Source organism: Nicotiana tabacum, chromosome 6 (genome assembly GCF_000715075.1).
Source record: "Nicotiana tabacum cultivar K326 chromosome 6, ASM71507v2, whole genome shotgun sequence".
NCBI lineage: Eukaryota > Viridiplantae > Streptophyta > Magnoliopsida > Solanales > Solanaceae > Nicotiana > Nicotiana tabacum.
In genome coordinates, this window is record NC_134085.1 from 209,178,720 (window position 1) to 209,188,890 (window position 10,171).

The window sequence follows — 10,171 nt, forward strand, 5'->3', positions numbered from 1 at the left end:
CGGAGAACCAATTGAAGCATAACTCAAATTACAAAGCTGGTAGGATAGGTTTCCTCACTAAACTAAAGATATTACAAGAGTAATGCATTCATTTTACATTACATCTTACCGCATGAGTTGTACATTTACACATTGGAGACTACTGGGCTAAGTTATGTCCTGTACCAAGAACATCTGTAATACAGTACCACAAATGAAAGTCACAACGTTGGTACAAAAACCAAGAAGCTTAAGCTGCAACTAGTGCTAAGACTCCTAGCCCCGGTCAAGATTTTCTTTCCCTTTCAATTGCAAAGAACACAAATGTTGGGCGATACATTACAGTTGTGTTTTAACTTGGAGGACTCTGGTTAGTCTACTACAACGAACACAGAACGAACATTTACCCGTTAGTCTGAACTGAAATTTGGGAAATATTCAGCAAAACAACACACAACACCTTTACTCAGTGGCCTCTTTGTTATCTTGGTGCTTGTTCGGAGCCTGAAGCTCCAGCAGATGGAGCGGTTGGCATACCATTTGCTGATCCATTTTCAAGTGGCGGAGGGACCCCCCATTTGCCTTCAGATTCAAGTGGTTCGAAAACATGAACACTACCATCTGACAAGCCTAATGCGAACTGGTTTGGATCTTGTGGATGTGCTGCAACTACAACTGGGTGGACATTCGAATTGCTGCACAAAATATACAGGGTTTTTGAAAAATTACTTCAAATATCAGAGACGAAATCTGTCCGGCCAATTGACCATGTATCCTCACATTACTTCCCGAGGATATCAGACAGAGAATTACTTATTGTGAGGACTCGGGATGCAAATAAGTAACAAAAATCAAACACCTGAAACATAGTATTTGGAGGGATATTCCTGTGATGCTAGAAATGATAATCCTGGCAGTCAGACGCCCCACTTCATTGATAATAAATGATATTACAAATACATAATTGCAAAATGAATTCTTTTGGGATATCTATTGGCACGTGGTCAATATTTTGAAGAAAGAATATGGTCTAGAATGGTGAACTTTGTAGTCCCCTTGTCTGCATTAAATTTACGTTTCAACATAGCCTATGCATTGCTTAATATCTTTATACCAATGGCCAAATCTGTGGAAGATCCTTTTTTTTAGGGGTGACAAGTTGCAGTTCAGACTTCAAGCCTGGATATTGCTCTGATACTGATTTCACTATTCTATCTAATGAAGGTCTAACTTTTAAAAGAAAAGATGTTTATTTTGTCTTCAATAGTGGGGGCAGAACATCTTACAATTAGAGCAGTAAATAAGTTAGCGGGGCAGGAAAAAAATACCTAATACTTGGTGATAGATAAGCTGAAGGAATAATACGGCATCGCATATGGAGGGGCGTAAAAGTGAATACGCAAACAGTTGCATCCAAGAAACTGGCATATATCAGCTGGCTATCACACGAGAATGTCGCATGAGAAATAGGGGCAGCACTTTCACGTGGAACCCACTGTAGAAGAAGATATTATGTATTAATATTGAGATCAAGTGGCATTTGAATAACCAACTGCAGTCAGAGAGGACTTACCTGCTTTACACATTCCAATTTTGTTGTTTCATATATAGCAATCTGCGCCTCATGCACAACCAGGAAATGAGTTTGGTCCTGATGAAACTGCACTCTGGTATCTGACTGAGATGTTGATCTCCCCAGCAGCTGCAAGGATCTAGCTCTCTGCTTTTCCCACCCATCGGTGCTCCATACACACAGCTGTACAGAAGCAGATGAAGTTGATGAATACAAATGGATAAGAAGAGTACAGAGAAATATATAAAATGTTCCTTTAAAGAGTGCCAGAAATGCAGAATGATAACTTTGATAGATTAATAGAATGATATTTGGAAAGGATATTGCCTTAGCATTTGTCATCAACGGAAGACGTTAAAAATGTCAGATAACTAAACATGACTGCAGAGGGGAGCTTGCGCAAAAGGAGATAACCTGCAATATACTCCTCAGCTCATCTTAGGCTATATTTTATAGATTTTAGTGTCTCCCAAAATGCTTGAAGCACTTCTAAAACAATAATTTCATGTATGATTATGAGGATCTTCAAAAAATCAGAACTCACTCAGCTCTTATAAAGAGCATGAAATGATCTTATTCTCCATCAAGCTTCTAAATACAACTAGAATATTTATCATCTTCTAATATGAAATGCAGTGAGATTACTTCTAATTCCCATGCCTAGTTGATTTGCTTAGTATTGAATCGGATGGTGTTATGCATTTTATGCAACACTGTTAGTAGAGAAAATGCAATCTATCATATACATGTATTCTCCACATTAATCTTGAGAGTAGTCTAACAAATCACTGAGAAGTAAGTCAAATAGTACATGATAGCCAAGAGTATCAAGCCATTAACCTGAGAATCAGCTCCTGAAGAAACCAGCACATTAAGCGAATGAGAGAAGGCGAGGCCAGTTATCCTTTTAGAGTGGCCTTTAAGCTTGCTTTTAACCTTCATCAAGATATTGACATCTAGTGAATAACGATATATGGTAACTGGCCCAAAAAAATGAAATTCTGATGACTGCCAATACCAGCAAAAACTTCTCATTTATCTCTCATACCTCATCCACTCGAACATTATATATCTGGATGGTAGAATCATCCATGCCAATAGCGATAATGTTATTATCTTGAGGATGGAATGCTAGAAAAGTTGCTGCTGGAGGTGGGGGCATGAAAGTCGTCATTGTCTGCATCCAGAAGAAAATTCAAAATTCAGCACCTGATCTCTGGGTAAATGTAGAAATAAAAAAAGCCAATTTTCCTATACCTTGAATGTCATCATATTGAACAAGGAGATCTTTCCTCCAGATGCTGACATCACATAAGAGTCATTCTTGGACAAAGCAAAGCAGGAAACAGCTTCCTCATGGTTTGGTTCGGTCACGTCATTTGTCATTAGGATGCCACTTGAAGGTTGCCACAATTGAGGTGATACACTGGCTGTTGCCTAAACAAAGATTACCTCATTCCTCAGAATCACTTCTTTACCAAATGGAGGAAAGCAATAATTTCGGTGTGCATTTACCTTTCCACTGGAATTGCGTTCATTTCTTTGCCACTTCCAAAGCAGGTGAATAGCATTTGATGCTAATGCTAAGATAGCATTACCAGAGTTTGTATATATTAACCTTGATATCTGTAGTAATCAAGCATTAAATCAGATCAGGAAACTCTGAAATCAAAACTAATACAGTTGAAACAAACCAGGCAAGAAATATTGATAATTCTCCAGGTCAATATTGTTTCCAGTGAGAGTTCTATGCGAAATTTTCTGTTAACTGATAGAATGTCTTACATCCAGGTTGCATAATCATGGAGACACAACGGCATGCTACCGAATTGAGTGGGTGGGTGGGGAGGGGGGGAGGGGGGCACAATTCAGTAGAACAATAGAGGTAAACATTAAATACTAAGCAGAAGTTTAGTTATTGTTGCTAGCCCTAAGTTGGACAGTAGTCCAGTTGCCAAATCATTGCAGACAAACTTTAGAGGCCTTTTTATCTACTTGAAAAGATAAAGATTTTTCTCTACTCTGGATAATCTGAAGGAATAAAGTGAAGGCCCTATGGAGGTGCAGAAAATGATACTTGAATATCCGGAGATATGAACTTGAACAATCTATTAGGAAAAGAAAAGAGACTAAAACACAGAATGTCTAGGTGCTAGATTTTGTTCAGAAGGCTTTAGACATCCATGACATTGTGATTGATGACCTTGATGGACTTCCATTGCACTATAAAAGGAAAAGAGAGGGCGCAAAATCAATATATTCCCCTGGCACGTTGTCCTATGGTTCATTTCCTCTCAATTAACCTAATAATTTCATTTGCTGATGGCATGTTGTCCTATCACACCTTGATAATGTAATTGATGCACAAAGGCAACTTTTAAACTTGAAGGGACAAGCCCTTACTGAATGTGCATCAAATTTTATACATGAATTATCTGTTATCTGTATGTTCAATGAAAAAATATTTCCTCAAGAAGAAAGAAAAAAATGGATAAGTTTCCAGAGTCCAAAAAATAAGATAAGAAAAACAATCCAATTAGATATCTCATTAATCAAGAGGCATGGAGTTTATACCTTAGTCACTCTGAGGTTCTCAGGAAGCTTCAAGGACCGGCACTGTGATGGTTCAGTAATTTCAGTGAGCTTCCATATCTTAGATTTATCATTAGGCTCTTCAACAATCCTGGGTTTTACATCCACTGTATTTCTTGCATCTCCATTCTTACAAAGTCAATACAATGTAAAGTATATATTAGCAGATGATATTGACATGAAAACCAGGTAAGACTTCTGGTGTGTCCACCTTTGAACAACAGAACGGGTAACTAGGGGAAAAGTGAGTGTTGATATGCATATATATAGTTTTTCCCATGGGCCTACGATCTGATATCAATAAATAAAAACTTCTTTGCATATTTTACATTTGGGAGTAATATTTACAAACCATTCCGGAGATGCCAACACCAGAGGCCACCCTGTCTGCAAATCCAGAACTACTTGCTGATATTTGATTTACTGTGGGCTGCATGACAGTAAAGCAAAGCATATCCTGGTCATCTTTGTGTTAAAAAAAAGGAGGGAACCTGAATATTTATATAAATGGGGTTAGAAGTACCTTTGCACTTTCAGATGCCCTGGAAGCATCATAAGCTAGGTTCTCAAAAGCACGAACTAAACGAATACCATCACTATTTGCCAAAATCTTTATACCATTTTCATTAGCAGAAACAGCCAATAGAGAACCGTCCTTGTTAAATCGAATTCGAGGGCTTGCCTTTAATTAATATAAAAGAAAAAGCAGTTAGACCATAGTAGAATACAACAATTTTCTCAGACAATCTCAAATTTAACTTACTGGAAGACCTCCATCAGCATCAATACTGGTCAGGAGTTGAACATGGTCCATATCCCAGAATTTGATCGAGAAATCATCACCAGCTGCCAAAAATCTATTTTTAGTTGTATCAAATTGTACAACACCCAACGATCTTTTCCGAAAACCTAGATATGTTCTCTTGACAGCCCCTTCACTTTCGTTCCACTCAACAATGTGTGACTCCCCATCTTTGCTGGTTCCACATGAAAATAGTCTGCAATTTTTCCACCCACCCACCCCCATCCAAAAGGGAAAAGAGAAAAAGAGGAGGCAAAGAAGAAGAGAGAAAATGTGAGATCGGAGAAAAAGCTATTGTCCCCAAGTGACTTCAACAAACTATGTAAAGTAGAGATAATGCAATGCAACAACAAATCAACCTAGTTCCGTCGGCACTGTATGCCATTGTCGTGCACCAACGACCAGGAGCATCATAATCTACTCGAGATCCCAAATTATCATATAGCCATGCTTTTATCTTTCCATCTAATGCTGTTGAGAAAATAAACTGAAGAACGGAGGTTATCAGCACAAGTACAAATGTGCAGACAGCTAAACCTTTTGTAGTGTACAAGAGACATCATGACGTCCCGATCAACAACAAAAAAAGACATCAAGATGATATCCATACCTGAATGTTCTCTTTATGGTGAGGGCACACAGAGTACACAGGAGCCTCATGACCCTCAAATGTGTATTGTTTTGCACCAGATGTGGCATCCCAAACCTAGAAATTAGCAAGCGTTGGAAAGAACTAGCTATTAGTCAACTGCCAAAAATTGTCGTTCAGAGGCAACAAATACATTTATTTATGCCTAGCCAACCTTTATAGTTTTGTCGTCTCCACATGTTATAACACAAAGCTGCTTATTAGGGTGAGAGAATGCAAGATCATTTACGCCTCCAACATGAGCATCAATCTGCAAAAGCATTATCAGTCTAACCTGCAAACTTATTCAACATTTATCACTAGGGCAAGAGTCATGGAATGCCACCACAGTTTACCTCCAAATGCTGACGAATATCATCATTTCCATGATAAGAATATATTTGAACAATGTGCCTAGAGTATGCAACCCCTGCTCAATAAAAAGATAGTCATTCTCAAAGATCATTCAACTTCTTTTGACGGCGAAATACAGTAAGATTGGAAATGTGCTTTTCATGAAAGCTTACCAAATAATGAACCATCGGGGCTCCATATAACACGGTTAACTGAGACACCAGGATCTTTTACCAAAGCAGTCTGAGTTCAGTTGGGAAATTATTTTGATCAGATTAGATGAATCTAACTGAACTGAGGCGGATCAGTTCTGTCTATGGAAAAAAGACCAAACCTGCAACGGCATTGAACATGCACCCAAGTCCCAGACTTTGAAGTTTCTCAACACCAGTCTCTCCCTAGAACCAACTTCCCACAATGCAATATCTCCAACATTTGTGCCGACTAGTTTGTCACACAGAAGGATATGATTAATGCAAACAACCAAAAAGAGCCAAAAAGTAGGTAGACACCAATATGTTAATAAAGAAGAGCATTCAGATGATGCAGACCTAGAAGCAACGTCTGCTGAGAAGGATGAAAATCCATGCTCATGGGAGATGATCCCTGGTTTAATGTTCGTGCAACAGTCTTGGGCATGTCATCAGGTACGCTAAGCGCTTGATTATGACCTTGCCCTGGAAATGATATAGGCAGCACATTGACAGGAAGATTAACCTGTATTATGAACAATTAACAATAAGTAAAAACAGTAGAAAATGTGAATATTGCTGACTGAATGATTGAAAAATCGGGAGAGTCTACTACCTCGTCAGATATTCCAAGTGACCTAGTTCTTTTGGCAACATGATCAGATTCCCCAGATGGATAATCCATGGAAGGATTTGTTGGTGGAGTCCTAGGATGTTTAAGGGAAGCTACAACAGGTAATGAAAAAACTCACCAGTTAAAAGAGCAAGAATAACCTATAGAAAATCTAATGGAGTAGTTGTTTCATGTGAAGGCCAAACTCTCTTTTTTTCGGGGAGGGGGCAAACAAACTTGTTTCCTAGATCTCAATACGAGTTCATATGATTTATTCAAGAAAAATGTTCAGAAACACAATTTTTCAAAATTGACCAGAACTGGAAAAAAAATCACAATTCTGTCTGTATGCAGCAATAAGAGGTCAATAAATTCCTCATGCCAACTTGCGACCAGACTGTACTAATGTAAAAGCACTATCATCATGATTAGGTGATAACTGATGGCTGAACATGTTAAGCCTTTCTTTATTCCCAATTGCATATCTGAACATACTTATGAATGCCATCAACCATGTGAAGAATGATTTGTAACAATCAAAATGCTCGATAAAAAAGATAGCACCAAGTACCGGCATATCTCCATATTCAGTTGCTTACTAAGGGAAAACAAAAGATCCATTCACCCCATCTAAGTAACCATTAAGTGATACCTGGAATAGATGAAGAACCAAGACCCATAGGTCCACCAGAAACTGCTGGATGAGCTACAGTCGGTGCGTTGGACATCCAACCAGCAAGTGGAGCTGCCACAGGTGGTGGCCCAGGTTGGAAAGGCTGAATAAAGTTTGTAATAGATAAGCAAAAATCCTATAGGTTCAACATAATTAGCAAGTAAGCTCTAGAAAAGACCAACCCCATGTGCACCAAGAGGAGGAAAGCTGCCAGGTTTTGGCACTGATCCAAGCAACGGATTGTTTGCAGGTGATGGAGCACGAGCACCATTTGGTTGTCCACAAGAATGATCCACAAAAAGAGTTTTAATATCTGGATTTGGCCTAGGATTTTTACAAAGTTGGTGCTGCCAATTTAAGCTGCAGCATGCATTCGTCGTCAGTTCCCAATTTATAAAAACCTAGTATTGCTAGTTTACTTGAATAATCACAGGCAGGTTACATTGATGGTGACTAATACTTTCATAATTTTAAGCTAATTATTTGGACCAATATCATGAGTTGCTTACAATGCATAGCAACTTTTTAGGTCCAAAAGGACCTTTAGCTCAAGTTGTGATGTGCACAAGTAAATACAAGATAGCTAAGTTAGGCTTGGTAGAATATGCTCTGGTAGTGCATTTAGGCCACTATGGCTTTCAAAACAAATGCTGAAGTTTCACATGGATGTCACCTTTGGTTAATCAAAGTTCGCAATCTTGAATTTTTGAGGTTTGGAAACTGCAATTTGTCACGAAACAATGGATTTGCTTCAATAAGCTTCTTGAGCTCAACCAACATGATAGCCCGTGCGGATTTAGTATCCCCATACTTGGACAGCTGTTCATTCTCCCTACAAATTGATCAAGCCACTTAATTACACGTTTAAAAAAGGTAATATATTCATACCCCTCCAAAGAAAAGGGTTTTATCTTCATTGACAAATTATATGAAGGGAATACCTGAAATTCTCTAGTGTTAACAGCTGAGTAATCTCCTTAAAAAGGTCCTCATTGAACGATGCAAAAACTTTAAGATCTTTTACAAGAATTTCAACACCCTTGGACCGGTCACGCCTATTACAAACTCAAATTACCCAATTTCATCAATATGTAAAATCCGGGGAAAGCAAAATTATTCCTCAAAAAAGATAAAATCTTACTTGTCCAATGCCTCAAGATACTTTTGCTTCCTTATTTCAAAGAAAATTTTCATGGAATAACGGTTGTCGTCCACTTTGGTAAAACCAGACAGATACTTTTCAACTTCATCCCAGTTACCATTATGCACTTCATCTTCAAAGTACTTCATGTTAAAGAAAAAGCCAGATTCTTGTTCAAGCCTATAGCAACAAAACAAAAAGCAAACAAAAAAAGGCATTTTTAGCAATGTGAATGTGGAAAATTAACTGCTCATCAGTGTTTAAATTTTTAAAATGGAAGCATTAGAAATTGAAAAAAGGTACATACTTGTGGACAGATTCTTTGAACTTTTCCTCATCTAGAAACTGTAAAATCAAGAACACAAGTTCTCTGCTGAGAGATGACATTGCAACTGCTTTGTCTTCAAGCCCAGAGGAAGTATGAAAAAACCGGTGCGTTTGCAGATCTGCAAAATTCCATAAAATGAATTTCTTAACTAAAAACTCCAGAGATAGTAAATAATAATAATAAACAAATAACTAACCCATATGATTAAATATGTTGTCCAGCTCATACTAACTTTATATTTAACCATTAAAATATCTAAGCATTTAATAATTGCCGGACACAAGCCCCGAAACTCAAATAAAATAAAGTAACTGTTCAACAATTTAAACTAATCCCAAAAATATTAAAAATAAAAAATGAAAAAACTAAAAGAGATCCAAAGAATTTAAACACAAAAAAACTCAAACCAGAATCCGATCATTGAACTGATCTTCTTCAATCTAACGAGAAACACAACTCCATTTAACATTCACCGACGCAGCTGATGTAAAAGTAGAATCACCCAAAAGAAAAAGAGAAGATTTTTTTTTCACACACACAAAAAGCAGCTTTAAATCGAGTGAAATCGAAGATGCAAAGTTTGTGGGGGGGGGGGGACGCAAATGAAAACCAAAAGCGAGTCAATATACAGAGAGAGAAAGTGGAGAAATTAAAGCGAAAAGCAAAGACTGGGAAAAAGTAAATATTCCATAAAAATCTATAGAAACACATATACTAAAAAAATGTAGAGTGGGTTACAGAGAAGAGTAAAGGGGGTTTACCTTAAAGAACAAATAGATCCATGGAAGAGAAAAAGAAGAAGAAAACCCAACAAACGACGAGCTCGAGGAGAGGCTGAATTGGTATATATCCTTCTCTCTCTCTCTCTCTCTCTCTAAATATAGAACTCTATTAATGTGTGTGTGTGTTTCCTACTACCCCTTTTAATCTCTACTCTATATTTCGCGAGAAAATGAAAATATATCCTTTGGCCACATTACTTGCAGGAAATTGTGGTTTCCATAGGAACACATAGTTGACGATAAGTGATATAAGTTCTCGGATAAGTACCACTGCTTATCATAGAGAAGCAGGAATACGATTCAATAAGTACAGTATTAGTGGGACCGACAAAGCCGGCTACATTTTGTTCGAGTTAATCGGCTTCGATAACCCGCTGCAAGCTGTCTACACTTCAGCTCGAATACCATTTTTTCATTTTAACTACTTCCTACTGTCCAAACTAAGTGATTTTTTTGGTTGTTTTCACAAATATTAAGAAATTCACCTTTTAATATTAATTAGCAATAAAATTGAC

The 10,171-nt window shown here is 37.6% G+C and overlaps 1 protein-coding gene across 3 annotated transcripts; it reads right to left on the bottom strand.

Annotated features, from left to right (window-relative positions):
* On the bottom strand, positions 1-9,794 carry LOC107803083 (protein TOPLESS). 3 transcript variants are annotated; one of them, XM_075256605.1, is made up of 26 exons: positions 9,636-9,794; positions 8,854-8,992; positions 8,547-8,726; positions 8,347-8,460; positions 8,079-8,237; positions 7,588-7,765; positions 7,385-7,508; positions 6,736-6,845; positions 6,480-6,645; positions 6,263-6,372; positions 6,102-6,171; positions 5,931-6,004; positions 5,750-5,845; positions 5,557-5,652; positions 5,306-5,433; positions 4,908-5,142; positions 4,668-4,826; positions 4,497-4,574; positions 4,127-4,273; positions 3,068-3,178; positions 2,810-2,989; positions 2,601-2,729; positions 2,393-2,488; positions 1,553-1,735; positions 1,308-1,474; positions 1-674 (listed from the first exon to the last, which is right to left on the bottom strand). In XM_075256605.1, the coding sequence occupies exons 2-26, from the start codon at positions 8,931-8,933 to the stop codon at positions 461-463; spliced, it is 3,384 nt and encodes a 1,127-aa protein (XP_075112706.1). In that variant the 5' UTR covers positions 8,934-8,992; positions 9,636-9,794; the 3' UTR covers positions 1-460. The 3 variants fall into 3 exon arrangements, with proteins under 3 accessions (XP_075112706.1, XP_075112705.1, XP_075112707.1); XM_075256604.1 differs by lacking the exon at positions 9,636-9,794 and adding an exon at positions 9,071-9,613; XM_075256606.1 differs by lacking the exon at positions 9,636-9,794 and adding an exon at positions 9,282-9,496.
* Between the last annotated feature and the right edge of the window lie 377 nt (positions 9,795-10,171).

Coding starts and splice junctions, on each gene's coding strand:
- LOC107803083 (XM_075256604.1), bottom strand. Junction 8,461..8,546: donor TATCTTGAGGCATTGGACAA/GTAAGATTTTAT, acceptor AGTTTGTAATAG/GCGTGACCGGTCCAAGGGTG. Junction 4,827..4,907: donor ATGCTGATGGAGGTCTTCCA/GTAAGTTAAATT, acceptor TATTAATTAAAG/GCAAGCCCTCGAATTCGATT.